Source organism: Brassica rapa, chromosome A03, assembly GCF_000309985.2.
Source record: "Brassica rapa cultivar Chiifu-401-42 chromosome A03, CAAS_Brap_v3.01, whole genome shotgun sequence".
Lineage (NCBI taxonomy): Eukaryota > Viridiplantae > Streptophyta > Magnoliopsida > Brassicales > Brassicaceae > Brassica > Brassica rapa.
The window spans coordinates 21,966,163-21,986,923 of record NC_024797.2 but is presented as its reverse complement, the minus strand read 5'-3'; the positions used below and the strand labels follow the sequence as shown (position 1 = coordinate 21,986,923).

The 20,761-nt window shown below is 33.7% G+C and overlaps 3 protein-coding genes and 1 long non-coding RNA gene across 6 annotated transcripts; 2 read left to right on the top strand and 2 right to left on the bottom strand.

Moving 5' to 3' along the window:
• Positions 1-351: 351 nt before the first annotated feature.
• LOC103860513 (sugar transport protein 11) lies at positions 352-2,607 on the top strand. Its single transcript, XM_009138122.3, has 3 exons — positions 352-704; positions 792-1,747; positions 2,053-2,607. The coding sequence occupies exons 1-3, from the start codon at positions 560-562 to the stop codon at positions 2,524-2,526; spliced, it is 1,575 nt and encodes a 524-aa protein (XP_009136370.1). The 5' UTR covers positions 352-559; the 3' UTR covers positions 2,527-2,607.
• Positions 2,608-3,654: 1,047 nt separating this feature from the next.
• Positions 3,655-7,508, bottom strand: LOC103860511. Of its 3 annotated transcripts, none has more exons than XR_631382.3 (6): positions 7,288-7,508; positions 7,095-7,194; positions 6,730-6,995; positions 6,575-6,631; positions 6,311-6,435; positions 3,655-5,567 (listed from the first exon to the last, which is right to left on the bottom strand). It is a non-coding gene; the product is annotated as an uncharacterized LOC103860511 (long non-coding RNA). The 3 variants fall into 3 exon arrangements; XR_631381.3 differs by having other exon boundaries at positions 7,095-7,197; positions 7,288-7,497; XR_004456010.1 differs by having other exon boundaries at positions 7,095-7,504.
• Positions 7,509-7,727: 219 nt separating this feature from the next.
• Positions 7,728-15,616, top strand: LOC103860510 (probable inactive receptor-like kinase BSK12). The gene is made up of 10 exons (XM_009138121.3): positions 7,728-9,284; positions 9,380-9,515; positions 9,729-9,862; positions 9,949-10,015; positions 10,091-10,176; positions 10,345-10,533; positions 10,605-10,754; positions 10,842-10,955; positions 11,044-14,507; positions 14,593-15,616. Exons 1-9 carry the CDS (start codon positions 9,018-9,020, stop codon positions 11,296-11,298), a joined length of 1,398 nt encoding a protein of 465 aa, XP_009136369.1. The 5' UTR covers positions 7,728-9,017; the 3' UTR covers positions 11,299-14,507; positions 14,593-15,616.
• A 1,428-nt stretch (positions 15,617-17,044) lies between these two features.
• LOC103860508 (B3 domain-containing protein At1g08985) lies at positions 17,045-20,712 on the bottom strand. The gene is made up of 2 exons (XM_009138120.3): positions 17,937-20,712; positions 17,045-17,548 (listed from the first exon to the last, which is right to left on the bottom strand). The coding sequence occupies exons 1-2, from the start codon at positions 18,239-18,241 to the stop codon at positions 17,461-17,463; spliced, it is 393 nt and encodes a 130-aa protein (XP_009136368.1). The 5' UTR covers positions 18,242-20,712; the 3' UTR covers positions 17,045-17,460.
• Positions 20,713-20,761: the final 49 nt, after the last annotated feature.

The following is a 20,761-nucleotide window of genomic DNA, read 5'->3' as shown; positions in this document are numbered from 1 at the left end:
CAAAAAGTTGTTGTTCTCTGATATTTCACAGTAAAGATTCTGTTAAAAATTTGATGTTGTCTTGAGAACAGTTGGCCAGCTGAAAAGCCCCCATGAGATTCCAAACACTAACGCGATTTTTAAATGGCCAGCTTAAACTCAAATTAACCTGTCAGGCTAAAGAAAGAGTGAATAACTCAAATTAGGTTATTGATTGCACATAAAGAAGGATCCAGATTAGTATATTTGTAATATCTGATGGGTTTATTAAGGATTTTCACTGAAAATAGATGTTTATGTATTTAGACAGAATGGGTAACAATCCCAAAATAGTCTTAATAAACTCATCCAAGATTGTGAATAAATATTCAGACAACTTTTACCAAGGAATTCAAGAACGATCAAGAAGCAAGAAAGGAGTTTTCGGAAGAACAATCTCTTTTTCTCTTCTATTTGTTTGTATTATAAAGACGAGAAAACTTGACTTCTTCTTGCCTTCTTGATCGCTCGAGCAACCATAATCATCTAGCTAGAGCCCCTAAAACGCTGCATTTTTTTGTTTGCTTAATCGTCCGCGTCCATGGGAGTGGGAGGAGGATTTTTTGTAGCTGATAGTGGCCATAGAGAAGAATATGAAGAAGGCCGTGTGACCTCTTTTGTCGTAATTGCCTGCATTGTGGCTGCAATGGGCGGTCTCCTCTTCGGTTACGATATCGGTATCTCAGGTTTGTTTCTTGCCTACCAAGAAACATATATATATATATATATATATTTTATTATGTTGATTGTTCTCATGGTGAATATGTTTGTAGGAGGAGTAACATCAATGGAGGAGTTTCTAACGAGATTCTTCCCAGACATGCTACGTCAAATGCAAAACGAAACAGGACGCGAAACAGAATACTGCAAATACGACAACGAGCTGCTCACCCTCTTCACCTCATCTCTCTACCTCGCTGCTCTATTCGCATCATTCCTCGCTTCATCCATCACAAGGCTCTTTGGTCGTAAGGTCTCGATGACCATAGGAGGCCTCGCGTTTCTCTCCGGAGCTCTTCTCAACGGTTTTGCTATCAGCCTCGAGATGCTGATCATCGGGAGGCTGCTTCTCGGTGTAGGCGTCGGATTCGTTAACCAAGCTGTTCCTCTCTACCTCTCTGAGATGGCTCCCGCTAAGATCAGAGGAGCTCTCAACATGGCTTTCCAGTTAGCAATCACGATGGGGATCTTAGCAGCCAACATCGTCAACTACATAACCCCGAACCTCAAGAACGGAGTGGGATGGAGATTATCTCTAGGCCTAGCCGCGGTTCCGGCCTCTATTTTGCTCGTGGGGTCGTTTTTCTTGCCGGAGACGCCGAACTCCATCCTCGAACGTGGGAACAAAGAAGAGGCTAAGAGGATGCTTCAGAAGATCAGAGGAACCATGGAGGTTGAGCATGAGTTTATGGATATTTGCGCGGCGTGTGAGTCTGCCAAGAGTGTTCAGCATCCGTGGACGAATATAGCGCAAACTAAGTATCGACCGCAGCTCGTGTTCTGCACCTTCATCCCGTTCTTCCAGCAGCTGACCGGGATCAATGTCATCATGTTCTATGCACCTGTCTTGTTTAGGACCATTGGTTTTGGGAAGGACGCCTCTCTTATCTCCGCGGTGATTACCGGTCTTGTCAATGTTGTTTCCACCCTCGTCTCCATCTACTCTGTCGACAAATTCGGACGCCGAGGTCTGTTTCTTGCTGGTGGTATCCAGATGATTGTGACTCAGGTAACAGGTCATGAAACCTTAATCTTTAAATAGTGTGTATAAGAATATAAACCAACGTTCAACAAAATGATTTATATGAGATTATTGATTAGATGGACACCTAAACCAATTTTTTAAACGCCTAGACCATTTTCTTAGAAAGGTGAAAAATCATTTTGTTTAAGTCAATTGATGATTAGGCATACGCCTAGACGCCGCATCGAAGCATTGATATTATAAACAGTTTCGATGTAATATGAATAATATATAGGAGATTTAGTTTGAAGTCCATGAAACTTGACAGACTTGTTTTGCTTTGGTTTCAGGTCGCAGTTGGTTCGATAATTGGTTGGAAATTCGGAGTAAACGGGGAAGGGTCATTATCGCCAGTCGATACACAGATACTCTTGGCGTTGATATGTCTCTACGTGGCGGGTTTTGCATGGTCGTGGGGACCATTGGGATGGTTAGTGCCGAGTGAGATATGTCCATTGGAAATAAGATCGGCAGGACAATCGTTGAACGTGTCCGTGAACATGTTCTTCACTTTCCTCATTGGACAGTTCTTCGTGACGATGCTTTGCCACATGAAGTTTGGTCTTTTCTACTTCTTCGCCGTCTTGGTCTTGATCATGACGATTTTCATTCACTTCTTGTTGCCAGAGACGAAAGGAGTTCCTATTGAGGAGATGGCCAGAGTGTGGAAGGATCATAGTTTCTGGGGCAAGTATGCTCGTGTTGTTGATGGTGGTGATAATGATGATGGTGACGATGTTTATGTTTTTAGTGTAAAAGCTTAAGATTAATAATGGTGTTTTAGGATGTGATTAATTTTATTCAGAAAACGGTTCATCTAATATAATATTACATATTAACAAACTCTTATCATCTTTTCTTAGACATTAAGAAGCTTATTACTTACATTCAAAGCCATGATCTTCCCCCAACATGATCGTTGTTGTTAAATATAGAATTACACATTACCGTTCTGATAAGTGGAGTATCGTGACATAAAACATAGGTCATGAAATAAATTATTGTCACGATATAATGCAAAAGAAAATATCGATGAGGAAACTCTCAACATTGGTACTAAAAAAGAACCCTTTCTTTTTCAAGAGAGAGAGGTGAGAGAAAACGCTCTCAAGCCCCTCTCCACCCCAACCCTTTCTTTTTCTCGGCGCCGCTTCTCTGATCTTGTCTCCGGTGACCGTCGGTGGTCTAGAACCGTCGGTCGCCACCCCAGATCGCTCCATTCGTCCATCCTCATCCCTGTTGTGCCCCGATCCACCCACCTCCTCCTTGCTTTTCACCTCTAGTTCTTCGTTTGGATTGCGGCCGGATCTGACGAACCAAAAAGGTCGATGGGTGCGTACTCGTCCTCCCCGGAGTGATGGCGAGGTGGTGGATGTTAGTAGCGCAGCAGGAGGCTCCGATTTGAAGGTAGATCTAGGGTTTGGACTTCGATTAGATCTGGGTCAGATCTTTCTTGGAGGCTCGCCGGTGCTGCAGGGTGTCGTTGCCTCTGCCTTTCCGGTTAGATCCGTCTCCTCTGTCTCCCTTTGTCTCCGTCTTTGGTTGCTTAGCTAGAACTTCCCCGTTTTGACCTTCGGGTCTGAGACGAAAGGCGATGTTGAGGGCATCGCTGGGGACTTCTCCTGTGTTCTTATTTCGCAACAGCCACCATGGCATTTTTGAAGGGTTCGGCTTGTCTGGTGGTCGAGATAGCTCAGGGTTTGCCGTTCTCTGTTTTGTCACTGCCTTGCGTCGAGCCTCTCTCATTCTCTGCCTGTTGATGGGAGTCATTCTCCTCTGTTTACTTAGTTTCAGAAGAAAGCTGACTGTCGTGTCCTGCCCTCTTCGATGCTCAGCCGCCAGATTCGTTTGTGCTCTGCTCGCTCGACGGGACCGGAGTTCAGCCATTTATTCCTCCGCTTCCGTCTGCCAGTATTTCACCGGTGCTTCAGCTACTGGCCTCTTTGTGTCGGTTTGGATTCTCAGGGCTCGATTAGTCACCTTTCCTGAGTGAGCTTCGTCTGGAGTGGACTGTAATGGATGTGATGGCCGGACCACGGCTTGGTCAACCATGCTTCGCCTGTTCTCCTGTCGCAGTCGCCTTTGGGACGGTCTGCGGTGCCTCCGACTGTTCTCCGGTTGCGAACTCTATTGATCTCCTCTCTTGTTACAGGTTCCGGTATCAAGGCCAAGAAGTGATCTACTGAAACCGAATGGTTGTTCTGAAAAGTTCAATTGCCAAGCTTTAGTCTGTTCTCTAGAGATCAAGATTAAACCTTTTGTTGCTCTAGAGAGTCTTTTTTACCTTTTTTTGTGGCTTTCTTTAGCATTTGTGCTTTAATTAGCCTATTAGATTTCTAGGATTTGAGTTCTTCAAAACCTGTAATCTCCTTGTGTCATTAACAAGTTAATGAAAATTCACATACTTATCAAAAAAAAAAAAAAGAAAATATCGATGAGACAATTAAATTTGGACAGTCTTAAATGCATGAATAAGAAGGTAGATATCCCGTAGAATGCCAAATATCTCTAATTTCATTTCTTGTCGGTTGATGATGGTGATGAGAGCTTGAGAGTCCGATCGGATTGAGATGGCATCCATTCCACCGGAGAGGGCAAAGTTTATGGGTTCCCGACGAGAGACGGGTTCTTAGCATTTTTAGTTAAAATTTAAGAGACGGGCTCTTATATTCTGGTAAGAATCCCATCTTAATAACCCCCAATAATCATGCTCTTAGGCTTAGCTTAACACTTGCAGCCTAGTTATATACATATTTAAGCAGCCTATTTTTATTTTGGTATACATACAGTTTTAAATAGATTTACTGATGGCCAAACAATTTGGAATCTTTGAAATTTTGTGGACCTATTATTCAGAGATAAATTTAAATTAAACTGACTGTATTTTTTTTATTCTGTTTTATACTAAACAAGAGGATTATTCGCGAATGCTAAAAAAAAATTATATATATGATAATTGGAAATATTTTCCTTTGTCATATCATGTTTTTGACCAATAAAAAAAATATTTGTAGCTTTCTCATTGTAGGCTATCATATTGTGAATAGATTATGGTTTCACCCATAATGATCATTTAACTTTCGAATATGCGTCCATCTCAAAACATGATCTTGGATAGAGAAATGTCTTCATAGTGATATAGGGAAGGCAGTAGCACTCTAAGCTTTCATGATTTCGAAAAATACATATGTTTTTTTAAATTAGATTCGTCAAAGCATTCCCTCAATTTGATATTTAATAGGTTTCTTATTTTATCTTCTTAATTAGTATATGTAATTGGTGTTTATCAAACACTTATCCAAAGCCATTTTTGAGTTGTTACTGTTTTATTTATAACTAAACGTTTTGATGTTTATAAATGGCTTCCACTAGAGACTGAGTAGATTATCTTTATAGTCAATTTCAGTTCGAATAAAAAAGAAGAAGGGGTGTTTGGCAACTAATAAAATAATTTAATAACCGAAAAGAGCAAAGATCTCTACATAACTTAAAAATATCGTTGATATGCCAGAGCACATGCAAAAAGGTTAATAGTCAAAAGCGAATACAAACAAAGAGGCAGCAGATTAAACTTTGTGTTGTTGACTTGTTGTAATAAAATGATACAGCATGATGTCTTCCCGGGTAGATCATCTCACAAAAACTAAATAACCACTGACCAGAACTGAGGAAAACAATTGGCATTCTCAGAGCTGGAGAAGCTTTATAAAGAAATCAAAAGTAAGGTAATTGCACTCTACGTCCACCAGCTGCAATGTGGCTTTCTTACTTCTCTCCCGCATTCTTTTCCAACAACGCTATGGCCCTGTTTGTCACATCAATTGGTGTGTAACAATGGACCAAAGTAAATTAGTTCTAGGAGATAGTATATATTACTAACAGAAACAGAGAACATACCACTGTATCAATCAACTCAATACCTTCAAAAAGATCGCATGATAATATAAATATTAGAACCACACAAAGGAAAGAAAACGAGACATGATTACTGCATGTTTTTGTTAGGTAGCTGATTTATTTATATTAGAGATGCAAGTTAGATTTGGCTCAATGTCAACAGATTCCTCAGCAGGGGCCGGATGGATACAATAGAAGACTCGATGAGACAATGGTAAAACATGAAATCCACCATAGAAAGATTGCTTCTCTCTGCTTAACTATCACAAAACCTAGGCGAACTGGTGGATCAAAGAGTTGCTAGCTTAAGTTTTCCACATCAAAAACTTGACTCTACAATGGTATCATATATGTCTTAATGCGCAGCAACTATGGCTATTAATATTGCTGCTCTGTTTTATTTGTTACGGTTTTTGGTATTAAATATGATGACATAGGAGAACCAAAAATAGGTGGTGAGATGTAATCAAATATTGTTTCAGTGTAACTTCTCTTGCAAGAAGTAATCAAAGCAAAAGCATTGTCAAAGGTTCAGTTTCAAACGGAGATAATTTCTTTTTTCTGACATCTCTTAACTAATATTGAGAACTGGTATGATGAAGGTGTACTAAACCAGTATTGAAACCAGCATTGAAAACAAACAAAGCTCACCTCCAACAAATTTTGGGTTTATGTCCGTAGAAACAATGACTTTAGGCTCCACGCACAATGTCTCGAACTTATGATGAAGCTTATTTGCAACCATATCAAACACACTAACGCATACGGCTGTCTACCTGTAGAATAAGTTGAGGTTTTGCATGAAGATCACGGCATTAGCTAACCCAAACAGAAGTAACTATTCACTTCAAAACAATAAGTTCGCTTGTGCACATGTCAACACGGATTATAACATAACACGCTGATTTTCCTTACTTTTGTCACTGTATGTGGCCTTGAATCTCTTGATGCCACAAGCATCACCAAAAACGTCTGCATGGAACGATGATAACAAACAGTGAATACGGTTGCGGGAAGTTACAGCCAAACATTGTTAAGAGAATAGGAGAATAGTGAGTTCGTAAACTAACCCGAAAAATCGATGTTCGTATTAGCCAAAACCATAAGCTGTTTATATTTCCGAAATCTATACTTCTCTGTCGGGATAAGAGCAGTCGTATCCGTCATATCAACAATCGTGTTCTGGTCGTTGATGTGTATGGCAACAGGTGAGTTGGTGAGCTTGAAGTGGCTGTTGCTTCTGGTGACATGGAATAAGCTTAACTCATATGTCAGCAGTTGCTTGAAACTAAGGGTTCAGTCTATGAAACCCAATAGACCCTTTGATCAACGTCGACTGAAAAGACCAAGGTGATAGTTAGGTGCCTTATTTTTAGCAAGATGAATCGAATATGTAAATTTAACTAATGGAAGGAAGTTGGAAGATGATTTTTACCTTTTCGTCAACAAAAACCAGGTCCACACCCAGAAGCTCACATGCTTTCTAAACGTTCAATATCGAAGAATACATGTTACGACTGTCTCCTTGCAACGTCCTACTTAAAATTGGAAAAGTGGAAATATTTTAGGGGACATCTATAGATACTCCCTTCGGGTTGTGAGAATGTGGGATGAAATTGATTGCTCACCATTGATGTATGTGAGTTACTTTGTCAGATGAATGGAGGGGAAGACGATCTGACGGAGGTTACGATACATATATCAAAGTAGATAGGATTCGTATCGTCAAGAATATATGCTTGTGGGCCTCGATTCAATGATATTAGCTGGGTGAAGCTCGTTAACAAAGCTTTACATAAAACTCGATAACCAAATGAAAACACAATTTGGAAGGTTTTTAGAGCACCTCCATTGAGGGTATCTAGCTCAAAGTATCTAAAAATATATTTGTGTATGTGGGGGGGGGGGGTTTAAGCATTATGGAAAACTTAATCCAAAGTATTCTAGCTCATATACATATACGAAGAGGAGACACGTGTCCAATTTTAGAATATGGTATGCTGAGGTGACTTAAGGAGAAGTGACAAAATTTAACTTTATTGTAATAGATTTCATGCACGGACGTAAATATTTATAAAATAAATATAATATAATATAATAATTAATTGATATTTATTTTAAGTCTTAAATTAATTTATAATTAGTATGTATAATTCACCACCATGCGGAGTATCCATATGGAAACTATCTAATGCTTTTCGATCCAAAGTAGGTCAAAGTTGACTCATAACTTCATAAGACTATTTATGACGGAGGTGTTGAATACAAATCCAACGGTTGAATTAGCGCAGTGGAAGTATTGAATCTAGATGTTAAATGAGGTGAATTAATTAGTGTTGAAAGTATTCAACAAGTACAAATGATTATGATGGAGGCACTTAACACATGCTGTATTCTCATTTATTGTTTGATTTTTTTTTTTGCATATTTTGTGTTTATTCTTATTGTTTAAAATCGTTTAGTTTATAAAAAAACTGTTAAACCAAAATTTATATTTCTTTATTTTACAAAATAAATCTAAGTTTTGAAAAATAACCGCAACATCTTTTCAAAGTTTTCACTCGTTAAATTCTTTTTGTTGTAACATAACACGTATTTTGATATAAAATATCAAACTATTTAAAAAAATATTCACAACAAAATGCATCGCAGATTTACAACAACAAAAAAAAAGATAACGTGTTCCAAAAATATATTTTTAACAAAGAAAAAATTAAAAGGTGAAAAAGAACTAGAAGGCATATGGTGAAAATAAGATAGCACGTCTTCTATTTTGGCACTAAAATGACATTGTTTGTTTTTGCAATAAAATCAAACCGTTGTCATGGTAATAAAGACACCCTAAGCCTCAACAAAGAGACACCAAGCCTCAGACTCAAAGAACAACCAAATAAAATAAAAATCCAATTTCTTACAGTATTCTCATAAATCAATAAACAAGGAATACTTTTATAGGATATCTAAGAAATTAAAGAGTATAAGTAAATAGCCAAACTGCAAAAGGGTAACCTTTTTTAACAAAAAAAAAAACATCAGACAAACTTTGAAAACAAATTCAAGTGGGATAAAATCAACCTATTAAAACAAAATTCACCGTAATATCATTGTATATTTACGAAAATGCTAACACAATTTTGGCTGTACGAATATCTTTCAAATGATCAAAAAAAAGACAAAATATGTTAATAAGCCCTTGAAATGTATTGGTAACAAAGAGACACTATAAGCCTCAACAAACACCATTAGATAAAAAAAAAAAATCCAAAGAGACACCAAGCCTCAGAGTCAAACCCATTTTTACAGTGCATCAATAAAAAAGGAATACTTTTAAAACTCTTGTTTTGCCCGCTGAAAAATCATGGGCTGTTGCAACTCATCGCCTTCCATGGAAGATCCTCCTCCACAGAATGTTCATCAAAACCATGGAGGAAGTGATTCACAAATAACAAAGTTTTCCTTCTCCGATCTAAACAAGGCCACCGAAAATTTTTATTTGAAAAATATTGTTTCAGAGAACGGAGGGGAAACCTCTGATACCGTCTACAAGGGGCGTTTGCATAACGGTGGCTTCATTGCTGTTAAGAAATTTATGAATATGGCTTGGTCTGATTCTAACCAATTTGTGGTACACTTTCTTTGTGTGAAAAGCTTTTTAATGTTGAGACGGTTATTGATTGGTTTTAGCGGGTTTGATTCTGGTTATTCCTTTGTCATTTTCAGGAGGAGGCACATAGAGTTGGGAAGTTAAGGCACAACAGTGTAGTAAATTTGATTGGATATTGCTGTGATGGAAATGAAAGGCTTCTTGTGGCAGCCTTCATGCCAAATGATACTCTTGCTAAGCGTTTGTTCCATCGTATGAGTCAATATCTTCATTTCTTCTTTTACTCGCACGTATAACATTGGTGGTTTATGTGACATAATTATGATTTAGATGGTTCTAAAGACAGATAAATGCTGTGACTAGAGCACATGGAACTAACATTTATCATTCTATGTTTTTACAATTGGTTGAATCGGAACTTGTTAACATTTTCTGGTCTGAACTTTTTTCTATTGCGAATTACAGGGAAAAATCAAACCATGGAGTGGGAAATGCGGCTGAGAGTAGCGTTTTGCGTAGCTCAAGCATTGGATTTCTGTAGTGGTGGAGGCTTTACATCTTACAATAATTTAAATGCTTACTCGGTTCTGTTTAATGAGGTATATATAATAGTTCTTCCCAATAACATTTTCATGACTAAGCCTTCTTGTTGGCTAAAGAATTTTTTTTTTAATGGATACGGAAGGATGGTGATGCTTGTCTATCCTGTTTTGGGTTGATGAAGGAGTTCAAAGATGATCAAAGAGCAACCGGTAACAATTTGTACTTTCTATTCAGTTTGTTGTTACTTGTTTTTATCAGAATATGATGGTAAGTTGTCCTTGTAGGAAGTGTGAACTCTGAAAGTTTGATATTTGGATTTGGTACTCTCCTTATGAATTTGCTAAGTGGAAAGCAGATTCCTCCAAGCCATGTAAGTGATTCTGTTCAAGTCCTCTCTCGCGTACTTGCTACTCAAGTAGGCCGATATGTGGAAGCATGCCATTTTGTCTTATTTTTGTGAACTTTTCATTAGACGTGATCCATGTACAAGACTATAAATAGTATTTAACATTAACTGGTTATTATTTTCTGATTCTAGGCTCCTGAAATGATACATGGCAAGAGTGTTGTTGAGCTGATTGATCCAAACTTGAAAGGAAAGTTCTCTGCCGAAGAAGCCACCATAATTTTCAAACTCGCTTCTCAATGTTTGCAGTACGAGGATATAGAGAGCCTAAATACAAAAGACCTTGTTACAACTCTTGAAACATTGCACACTAAAACAAACGTAAGGGTATTATTGTGATAGTAGTTGCATTCTTGATTTTTTTTAATCTAAAACAGTCTTATTGCTTGCAGGCCTTATCTTATGGAATGCTTGAAATGGCAAAGCGTCAAGATGTATCTTTGAATCAACTTTCGACACTAGGAGATGCCTGTTTGAAAATGGACCTCAAAGCTATTCATAAAATCTTGGTGATGGCAGAAGATGACAAGGAACTCGTCGAGGTAACCAAACTCACCAACTTAAAACAAGATTCTGCTGGCATCAAAGAGTCTTACTATTCTATTTCTTGGTTTTGTTCATGAGCTAAGTTCTCTTTCGAAGAATGGTTAGAAGAGGTAAAAGATATTCAAGAAGTTCGAAAGCACGGTGATCAAGCCTTCCTAGAGCAAGACTTCGAAACTGCCATTGACTGTTATTCCCAGGTAGCTAATAGTATCAACCATATTGCCTCTTCCTTTGTATATTAGTAAGAAATGTATTTCTAAATCTGTTTCTGTTTGCTGTCCACAGTTAATTGAATCTAGAAGAATGGTGTACCCAAGTGTTTATGCTAGGCGTTGTCTATGCTATTTATTCTGCAATCAACCAGATCGAGCACTTAAAGATGGGATGGTTGCTCAACAACTATTCCCTGATTGGCCAACTGCCTTCTATTTGCAGTCTGTGGCACTATCCCAATTAAACATGATCACTGACTCTGCTGATACTTTGAAAGAAGCAACTCTTCTTGAAGCAAAGAGACAGCACCAGGAGAAAGAATCTTGATTTTTCAGATTTTTATACTTTCGTTTTTTATTAATTGAGGCATTTTTTTAACACAAATCATGCTTTTTATTAATTTTATTAAGGAAAACTGATTGTTGACTACAATATTGGCCATCACATGGCTAACCATGCAAACTAAACTATTGTATACCCACACAAAGTATATGTTATGCATGACAATATCCTTCAATTTTACCATGTTATGTAGTTAACATCACGAGTTTAGTTTCATTCATCTGAAAACTGATATGGATATTAGAGATCGTTTAAATACCTTGTTTCAATAGTTAAAATATGACCGACCCGACTATAATTTAACACACGAAGTATATGTGCAGGACAATATCTTTCAACTTTACAATGTTATGTAGTTAACATCACGAGTTTAATTTCATTCATCCGAAAACTGATATGGATATTAGAGATCATTTAAATATCTTGTTTCAACAATTAAAATACGACCGACCCGACTATAATTTAACTAAAATTAGATTTTGACCCACATTTTAAAAGCGTAAAATTAGTGTTTTAACATTTTTATTTTAGTATTTTAACGATTTAATTTTAGTATTTTAACATTTTTATTTTAGTGTATTTTAAAACTATATAATTGAATTATTTTTATTTTTCTTAATCTGTTTTTTTTAATTATTTTAATATGTTTAGTTATGAACTTTTAATAAAAAATTTGTAATTCGTTTGATTAATTATGTGATATATACTTCTTTGATAATTTTTAATTATAAAACTTATTTGCTGTCAATTTATTAACTCTAACATTTTATTTGTATAAAACTTATGTGATGTCAACTTAAGCCAAACATAATTTTGCGTATATAATTATAAATATATACTTTTTAGGCAAAAATAATCAAAGAATAAGAATCTAATATGGAAATTTTACTAAGTTTAAATGAATTTAATTTTCTTTAATGAAAAATATATAAAATAATTCATTAACTTAATAATTTCATATCAAACAAATAAATTTTTAGTCAATAAATTGACATCAAAGAAGTTTTATATTAATTTTCTTTGTCTAATAAGTATATATCACAAAATTAATCAAACGAATTACAGAAATTTTATTAAAACTTCATACCAAAACAGATTAAAAGAATTAAAAACTAAATTAAATAATATCTTATATAACTTTTATATGTAATAAAAATAATATAATTATATTGCTTTAAAATAAACTAAAATAAAAATGTTAAAACACTACTTATCAAAATTTATAAAACATATTGATTTTGTAAATTAGATATTGTAAATTAAATTTCTACGCTTCTAAAACACGAGTCAAAATCTAATTTAGGTAAAATTACTGTTAGTTATGTCACATTTTAATTGATGAAACGAGAGATTTAAACGGTCTTTAACATACTTATTATTTTTTTGGATGAATGAAATTAAACTCGTGATGTTCACTACATAACATCATAAAGTTGATGGATGTTTCCATACATAATATATACTTCAATTTGTTTAGTTTGCATGGTTAGCCATGTGATGGTCAATACTTCATGTAGTCAACAATCATTTTTCTTTTATTAACTGAGGCATTAATGTGTAAATTCTGATATAAGAAACTTAAAAAATAGTTTTGCTTACTCTCTAACAAAGATAGCTTTTGTGAAAATGGAGAAATTAAATTCTTGTCTTTTAGTCTAGTTTCTACTTTGTGTGAAGATTTAATGTTTTGCAATGGAGGTTGCATAGAAACTGATTTGCTTACTCTCTAACAAAGGTTAAGTGTATATGTATTATGCATTAAACTAGAACATAGACAACTACAATTTTAGCGACCCTCTTGTCTATGATCTACATTATCTCCATCCATAAAAATCAAGAACATGAATACCTAAGTGTCGCAAGAAATGGATGTGTCGAAGTTTGTCACATAATTTAGTGAGACAAGATCCGAGGTTTGCAATACGGAGGTTTGTACTTGTGTACATGTAATTATGAGAGTTATTATTATTTTCCAACAATCCTTACAGCTCATTGTTGTACTCCATAAACAACCGTTTTGGTTCGGACACATCATCGACATGTCTTATTGTCACTCGTGCAAATATGCAATAAGGAACATGATTTTAATGGAGAACTGAGCTGTGAGGATGGTTAGAGAGAGACAGCAGATAATAAGGAGATCTTGATCCATTACTTTTATATTACATGAGATGCCTTTTGTAACCAGGTAAAAGACACATTACACAAACATTTTATTAATGATTTGAATATTTTAAGCACCAATAGATTCCTCTTGTCTCTCTTCCCTTGCTGTATATATAGGCATGGGCACGGATCGGATATCCAGGTTTTTTGAAGGTATTTGTGATTTGATTCGTATGTCACGGATATTTAATTTTTCGATTAAATACGGATATTCGGAAAAACGGATATCCGGAAAATAAATAGATATTTGCGGATATTTACGAATACTTACGGATATCTCAAAAGTTTTGATTAATACAAATAATCTTATAAATTTACGAATACTTACGGATATCTCAATATTAATTATAACATGCATTAATCTTATAAATAAATGTATTTATCTAAAATACTATTAGTTAAATAAATGACATTAATGGAACATAAATGCATTTTAATAAATTTTTTAATCTATACTATATTAAAAGGGATATATGAGCTCCATTGAGCCTATCCACCTCAGCATGGAAAATCATCCAATGGGATGGGTTCTTTTTGCCACGTCATTCGTTCATTCACACAACATACGGACCTCTCCGTTTCGTCTTCCTCCCATTACACCACTTCCGATTCTCCTTCGCCTCCACATCTAAGTCTCATAAAATTCATGTGCTTATCATAACCCAAACGACATGAATCTGTTCCGATGGAATAAACCCTCTATTGGTTTGTTATGGCTAACTCGAGAAGGAGGGGAAAGCGGCGTGGATGGAGATGGCGGCGGCGGTTACGTCGGAGTCAGAGAAATTGAGATTGGTTTTGACGCCGGAGCAAACCGTGTCCCAGAGATCCGGAGTGAGGCGTGTGGATCTGATGAGGTCGAAGGCTAGCTTCTTGCAAACGGCTGACGCCGGAGATGCGACGATCTCCTCCACTGCGGAATTGGCGATCACCGAAAAGTCCCGTCCGGTGGCAGATTGTTAGAGAGCGGATGATTGGCTAAGGGCGTCATTCGAACGGAGATCGGCCTGTATCGGCCTGGAACGGAGGTGATTGCTTACCATTTTGATGGAAACAAATATTTAGATATGTGAAATTTATAATTCTGAGAAGTACATAATAAAATTGTCATAGGTTTGCCTCAATCAAGTTTGTGGTTTCAAAGAAACCTGATGGTCTATATCCTGTTGTTAGTGGAACAGGTAATGTCGCTAAGGTAAATATGTTATGTATTCGCACTATCTATTGTCAATATTTTCACTCGCTAAAGGTCGACGAAAATATATATTCCTGCTCAGGTGACAAGAGACAGAGCATAAAGAGTATATGGTAAAGAAAAACTGGAGAAAACATAAACATATAAACTTTGGTTCTGGATATTCTAGAGGTATATTATGTTTATTGCTCAAATATTTATCTTTTAGTAACCATTAATACAGTAATATGTTTGTCATAAAAATGTAGATCCTGAGACAAATCATGGTTAGAAAATAAAAGTTAATGAATACATATCCACTGTGAGGAATAAATATAGGAGAGGTGTTGCTGCACAGTAGGAGGGTTTTCTCTGGTGTTACGTCCTAGCGGAAGCAAGGCACCTTGCTTTGATTTGGGCCATTGAGAGCATGGCATCTCACAGGCTGAATAAAGTAATTTTTGAAACTGAAGATGCAGATTTGGTGGGTGCGGTGAAAAGACCGAGGGCGTGGCCATTTTATCGTGCGTATGCTATGGAGATAAAAACTGCGCTGAGTAATATGCATGAGTGGGAATTGGAGGTGGTATCAAGGAAATCGAATATGATCACCTTTTTGATCGCAAGAAGTGTCACCATGGATATGAGGTTGCAGTCGTATGTTGCAAGGGGAGAGGTTGCTTGGCTGAGGGGTTTGTTTGCAGAAGAACGACTAACTTGCTAAAGGTATTGATATGAGGAAAGGGGATTATGTTGGTGGGGTGATGTCTATGTTTTGTGGTGGGAAGACGTGAATGAGTCTCAGGCTCTGTTCTTTTTGGGTGCTGTTTTAATTTTTGGATTGCTCTCATGAGACTTTGGTTATTATTTATCATCAAATATACGTATTTTCATAGGAAAAAAATCACAGATTCACAATCATCAATCTCATAATATATAGAAATTTAAAACCAATTTGAATTAGATAACATATCGTAAAAACTAATTCAAAAAACGCAGGAAAATTAGTGTGCTAATAACACCGTCAAAAAAATTTACTTCCATTATTCCATTGATATTATTAGAACTTAAAAGAAGAAGAACAAACCACTTTTATGTCAAGATAAGAGGGCCAAATTACATTTTCCATCTTTAGTGCGTAAATGTGAGTTACTCATTTTTTATATTTCAAAATTATGAATATTTTATAATAATACAAATTCTATGCTGACGGGAAAAACAATTATGTTCCAAACTTAGAGCTAACAAAACCAGGAAGTTTTTGTAAATATTCTGACAAAATTTGTAAACGATATATATACAAAGGATTTTAAAAATTTTAATTAAAAATGAAAAACACAATAGAAAAGGATATCCAAATTTAATGATCAACTGCTTAAAATACCATACTTTAGATACTGTTTTTAATATTATTTCAAATACAAATATTATAGAATTTGAATTTACAGTATATTAATTATTATTTAGTATATAGAGGAGAGGTTGAGTTTATACACTTCTATAAATATTTTATAAATGATTCTTAAACATTTATAAATGATTTAAGAAAATTAGTCTTATTTTCATCACAGATTTAAGGTATTTATGCAAATTGTTATTTTTAAAAATAAATTTAGAAAATATATCAAATATTATGGTAAATTTAGAATTCCTTTAATTTAATAACATAAATATGTAATTTTGGCGTTAATTTTTGAATTATTTCAATAAAAAGTTCATAATTAACTGACTGGATACAAAATCACAACCTAGATATTAATCACAAAGTTCATATGTTGTTATCTAATATCTATATCTATAATATCTTCTATCTTTGTTCTTGGAAATCGATGATGAAAAACATGAATCTCATGAAAACGAATAATTTTTAAAAGATATTATTTAGCAGAGAACGACAAAAATAAAATAATATTTAGTAGAGATATTTAGTCTTTGTAGCTGTAAACTTAATTATTTGCTTTAGAATATAAGCTGTAAATTTGTAAAAAAAAAATGTTGTAGCTGTAAACTTAATCTATTGAAATAGATTTATATCAATAACTTTCAAAGCACTAAATATAAGTTCTTAAGAAAATGATTTTCATAGCCAATCTATTTTCAGTTTAACTTTTGAATTGTACCTTTAAATTATTTTTTTAAAGCATGATTGGTAAATTAGATTAGTTGTGAAAAAGTGTGGAAAGCATTCAGAGTACTTACCAATCACCTTCGAAAACTATTATATTTTTTCAACATTTATGAAATTTCAGAAAAATACTTAATAAGAAATTATCTTTTTACTTATTATCAAGGTATTTACAAAATAAAATATTTATTGTATCTAACTTTTTTGAATTTAGAAGAAAATTTCAGCAACCCCATTTTATTTTTCATGCATACTTCTAGAAAGTTTAGTTTTCTTGGTAAGAACTTAAACTTTTTAGCCACTAATTATACAATACGAATCAGAAAGATATAATGAACAGAGGAGTTACGAAATCAAAATTTAAAATGATTGAGATTTTAACCTGTTTTTCTACTGTGATAATATAATAGATTTTATAATTATTTTTGTTTGCATTATAATTAAATTTTATTTTAGTAATTTATATTTATCACAGTTTTCAGTATATACTATATCTTTAAATATACTAACATACTATTTTAAAATTAATGAAAATAAACCCGGGCGTAGCCCGGGAAAAGCTCTAGTATATGTAAAAAATGTCTAAGTAACACTGTTTATGAAACCAGATAGTAACATTTATTATATTTTTCATACAACTTTTGTTAAGTTGACCCAACAACATTTATTTTGCATTATTTATTTATTTATTTATTTTTATGTATGATTTATTATTCTCCCATTGATCAATAGAGGAGCTGCTTTCTCCTTTCTGACTTGCTTCCGTTGGGCTGTCAAAATTTCAAACCATTACTACAAATGCTTACATCTACTTGATATATTTTATATTCTACAAAAAAAAAATGTTGTATAGCTACAATATAATAACTTGTTTTCATATGGCTTTTAGGGTCATATAAATTCCATAATATAGATGACAATGCAAATTGCATAGGACTATTTTTATGATACGTATATAAAACCCGTACAAAATATAATAAGTTAGCACATAAGACATTAGTAAATATATATACCGACCATACAAATGCTCTTAAAATTGTTCAGTATATATATATATATATATATATATATATATATATATCAACCAAAAAAATGTATAACCAATGAGAGATAATATTTTGAAAAGCAAAAAAAAAGTTTAAACAAAAGAAGACGCACCACATAGAGAAAATGAATTTTGTATCTTTCCAATATAATTGGATGACATCCCCTGTTTTGAGATCTCTTTCATCTCTGAATTTTTTCCACCCTTCTCCGATATAATAACCAGCTTTGTTTTTATTAAGGTTTACCCAATAGGACTTGTCATTGTCCAGAATTTCCACCTGAGCACCATTTCGGGGTAACGTAAATCCCAGGTTCTTTTCTATGTTCTCGATCTTCTGTGTTGGTAAAATCAACCAACCTTGTGTGGAAAGATCGGTGTCTGTTAACACCCTTTTTGTCATCATATCGGGATCCATTTTACTAGACTAGTAACACTTGAACTTTTTAACTAAGAATCTTTCAGAAAATGAAATGTTTGAGGAGATAAGAGCTCAACACATCTATATATATATAGTTCTCGGCAAAACAATGTTCCTTGTCTTCAATGTTTATAATGTTAACAGTATTAATGATCTTAAAATCAATTATCTAATTTAAGAAACTTATATGGAAGCATTTTCTAAGCCATCATATTCTAATTAAAAAATTTATAGGTTAAACTAATCATTTATTCTAGTTATGCTACTGCAAAAACCTTGATTTTTTAATCCTTACAACACATACTCCCATATGTACAAGCTAAATATATTGCAATATCTCAGAATCATTAAAAGATATTGATATTATAATTTTTTTAATTCTAAACCCAATGTAATTGCGCATTTTGAGATATATTTAGATTTTACAGTTAATCCAATTATTCTTTTAACATTTATTATTGAAACTTCAAATTACTATTAACAATAATAAATCTAGAGATTATCACACAAGCGTGATTACAAGCATTTATTTTTTAGAACTAAGTTTTATGTCCGTTCTACGCGTGGATCTATATTAATGATTTGATTTATTCATTTTCATTACTTTTAAATTACCAAAAGTATAATAAATTTACAACACTATTTTATTAAAATATTTAAAATATGGTGTCTTATTTTCTTATATTTATGTATGTAAGAATATAGATTTTAATAAAAATAAGCATTTGGTTTGTATTTCATTAATTAACTAATTTCTCATAAATATTTATATTTTTTAAAAATTGGACTATATAATACATAGGCATAAATCAGGTTTTAAGAAAAAGTAAAACGTATTCAATATTCTATATGTTTATGGCTACCATGATTACCTACATAGTTTCTTTCTATAATTTGATATTTTGATGGGAAATAAGCATCAGCTAGCTTTGAGCCGATGCATCCGCTGTAATATAGAGGACTCTTCGCTCCCATTGCACTCATTTACCTCTTGCGTTCAGTGGGTACACAAAAGTGCAAAGTTGCTTTGAATACAAAACCATCCATTTCTCTGAAGTCAAGTCTTTTCCGCTATTCTAACTCAAAGAGCTGTTAGTTTACTCATTGGGAGGCATTCCACAAGAACAGAACTAGATAGCTAGTATGTCTAGTTAAGTGTAGATCACGATGGATGAACACATCATGGAAGTTTGAGTTGGGACTGAGCCTTCCAGATTCTTTTCTTTTGATGTTCATTTAAAGGGAAGATTACTAAATAAAACCAAATCATGTTATTATTACTAGAATAACTTATAACTTTTTTTATTTACTAGATTGTTTTGTATATCCAGACTGGCCTTATTTCTTTAGTTAAGAAAAACATATTTACAGAAATGCAATTAATATTTTATTAATCTGGCATATTTATTTCTTCACACATGCTTATTGCGGCAGATTTCATACCCTAACAGACTTTCAGAAAATGTCTACCATATATGATGGTTGATTTAATTATGTTCGCAGATTTGTTTTCTGTTGGCAGATTTGTTTTGGGAGGGTTTTGTCTTATTATAGCAAGTTTATAATTTGTCATAGATTTTTATACTCGCTGCAGATTTTTTCCGTAGACTTTTTATAGTTTGCCAGGTTTTTCCGATCCTGAGATAACAGAGTAAAAAAATTTAAAATAATTATTATATTTATTGCACTTAATTTTTATAAATAAAATAATAACTTAAATATAAAAATGTATTACATTATTGTACTTAATTTTTCACTCCATATAACTATTTTACTAAATAACAAACTCTTTCTATTTCACTTAATCTATCCAAACACATAGAAATAATTTTTTTATTAGTTTATAAAATCAGTTAGGCATGAACATTGACTATCCATTTAAGTACGGGTTATTGTTTTTGGGTATCATTTTTTTTTAAAATTAGATCCCACTGGAGTTATAAATTTATGTGTGAATTTTGAGTTGGGTCTTTATGGGTCTGGATGAGTTTGGTTCTGATGTATAGGAATCAAAAATATATAAATAACAAATGTATCTGAAACGTGTTCGGATATTTGTACCAAAAATAAATATTTTATCTAATTTGGTCCAGGTCTTTTGAATATAATTATTTATATTACGACACCTCTAAAATATATAACACTAATTATGAAAAATAAATATCAATGTATAAAAATGTAAAAACTAATATCTACACGGGTGCGCGGATCAATCTATAGAAGTTATTAAAACTGATTACATATACTTGAATTCTTAAAGAAAACACACCAATCAATTCAATAAATTGAACCAAATATGTTTCTTTAGAAAACCATAAACTTTTGAAAAAAAATTATTGCAGTTAATATTTATGAAGTTAGTCATGTACATGTATATATATCTATACTATACTAAAATGGAGATATAAGCCATGGAGAGGGTGTCCACATAGGATAGAAAAATCAACCAATCAGAGAACCCGAAATTGCCATGTCATCTCATTTATTTTTCGTAAAAAATAAAAAAACAATGCGAAG

Excerpts from the sequence above, each read along its gene's own strand:
- LOC103860513 (XM_009138122.3), top strand. The coding sequence starts at position 560 with ATGGGAGTGGGAGGAGGATTTTTTGTAGCTGATAGTGGCCATAGAGAA. Across the intron at positions 705-791 it reads TTACGATATCGGTATCTCAG|GAGGAGTAACATCAATGGAG; the intron begins GTTTGTTTCTTG and ends ATATGTTTGTAG. Across the intron at positions 1,748-2,052 it reads TCCAGATGATTGTGACTCAG|GTCGCAGTTGGTTCGATAAT; the intron begins GTAACAGGTCAT and ends CTTTGGTTTCAG.
- LOC103860510 (XM_009138121.3), top strand. The coding sequence starts at position 9,018 with ATGGGCTGTTGCAACTCATCGCCTTCCATGGAAGATCCTCCTCCACAG. Across the intron at positions 9,516-9,728 it reads TGCTAAGCGTTTGTTCCATC|GGAAAAATCAAACCATGGAG; the intron begins GTATGAGTCAAT and ends TGCGAATTACAG. Across the intron at positions 10,016-10,090 it reads AGATGATCAAAGAGCAACCG|GAAGTGTGAACTCTGAAAGT; the intron begins GTAACAATTTGT and ends TTGTCCTTGTAG.
- LOC103860508 (XM_009138120.3), bottom strand. The coding sequence starts at position 18,241 with ATGGATCCCGATATGATGACAAAAAGGGTGTTAACAGACACCGATCTT. Across the intron at positions 17,549-17,936 it reads AAATTCATTTTCTCTATGTG|CCCAACGGAAGCAAGTCAGA; the intron begins GTGCGTCTTCTT and ends AAATTTTGACAG.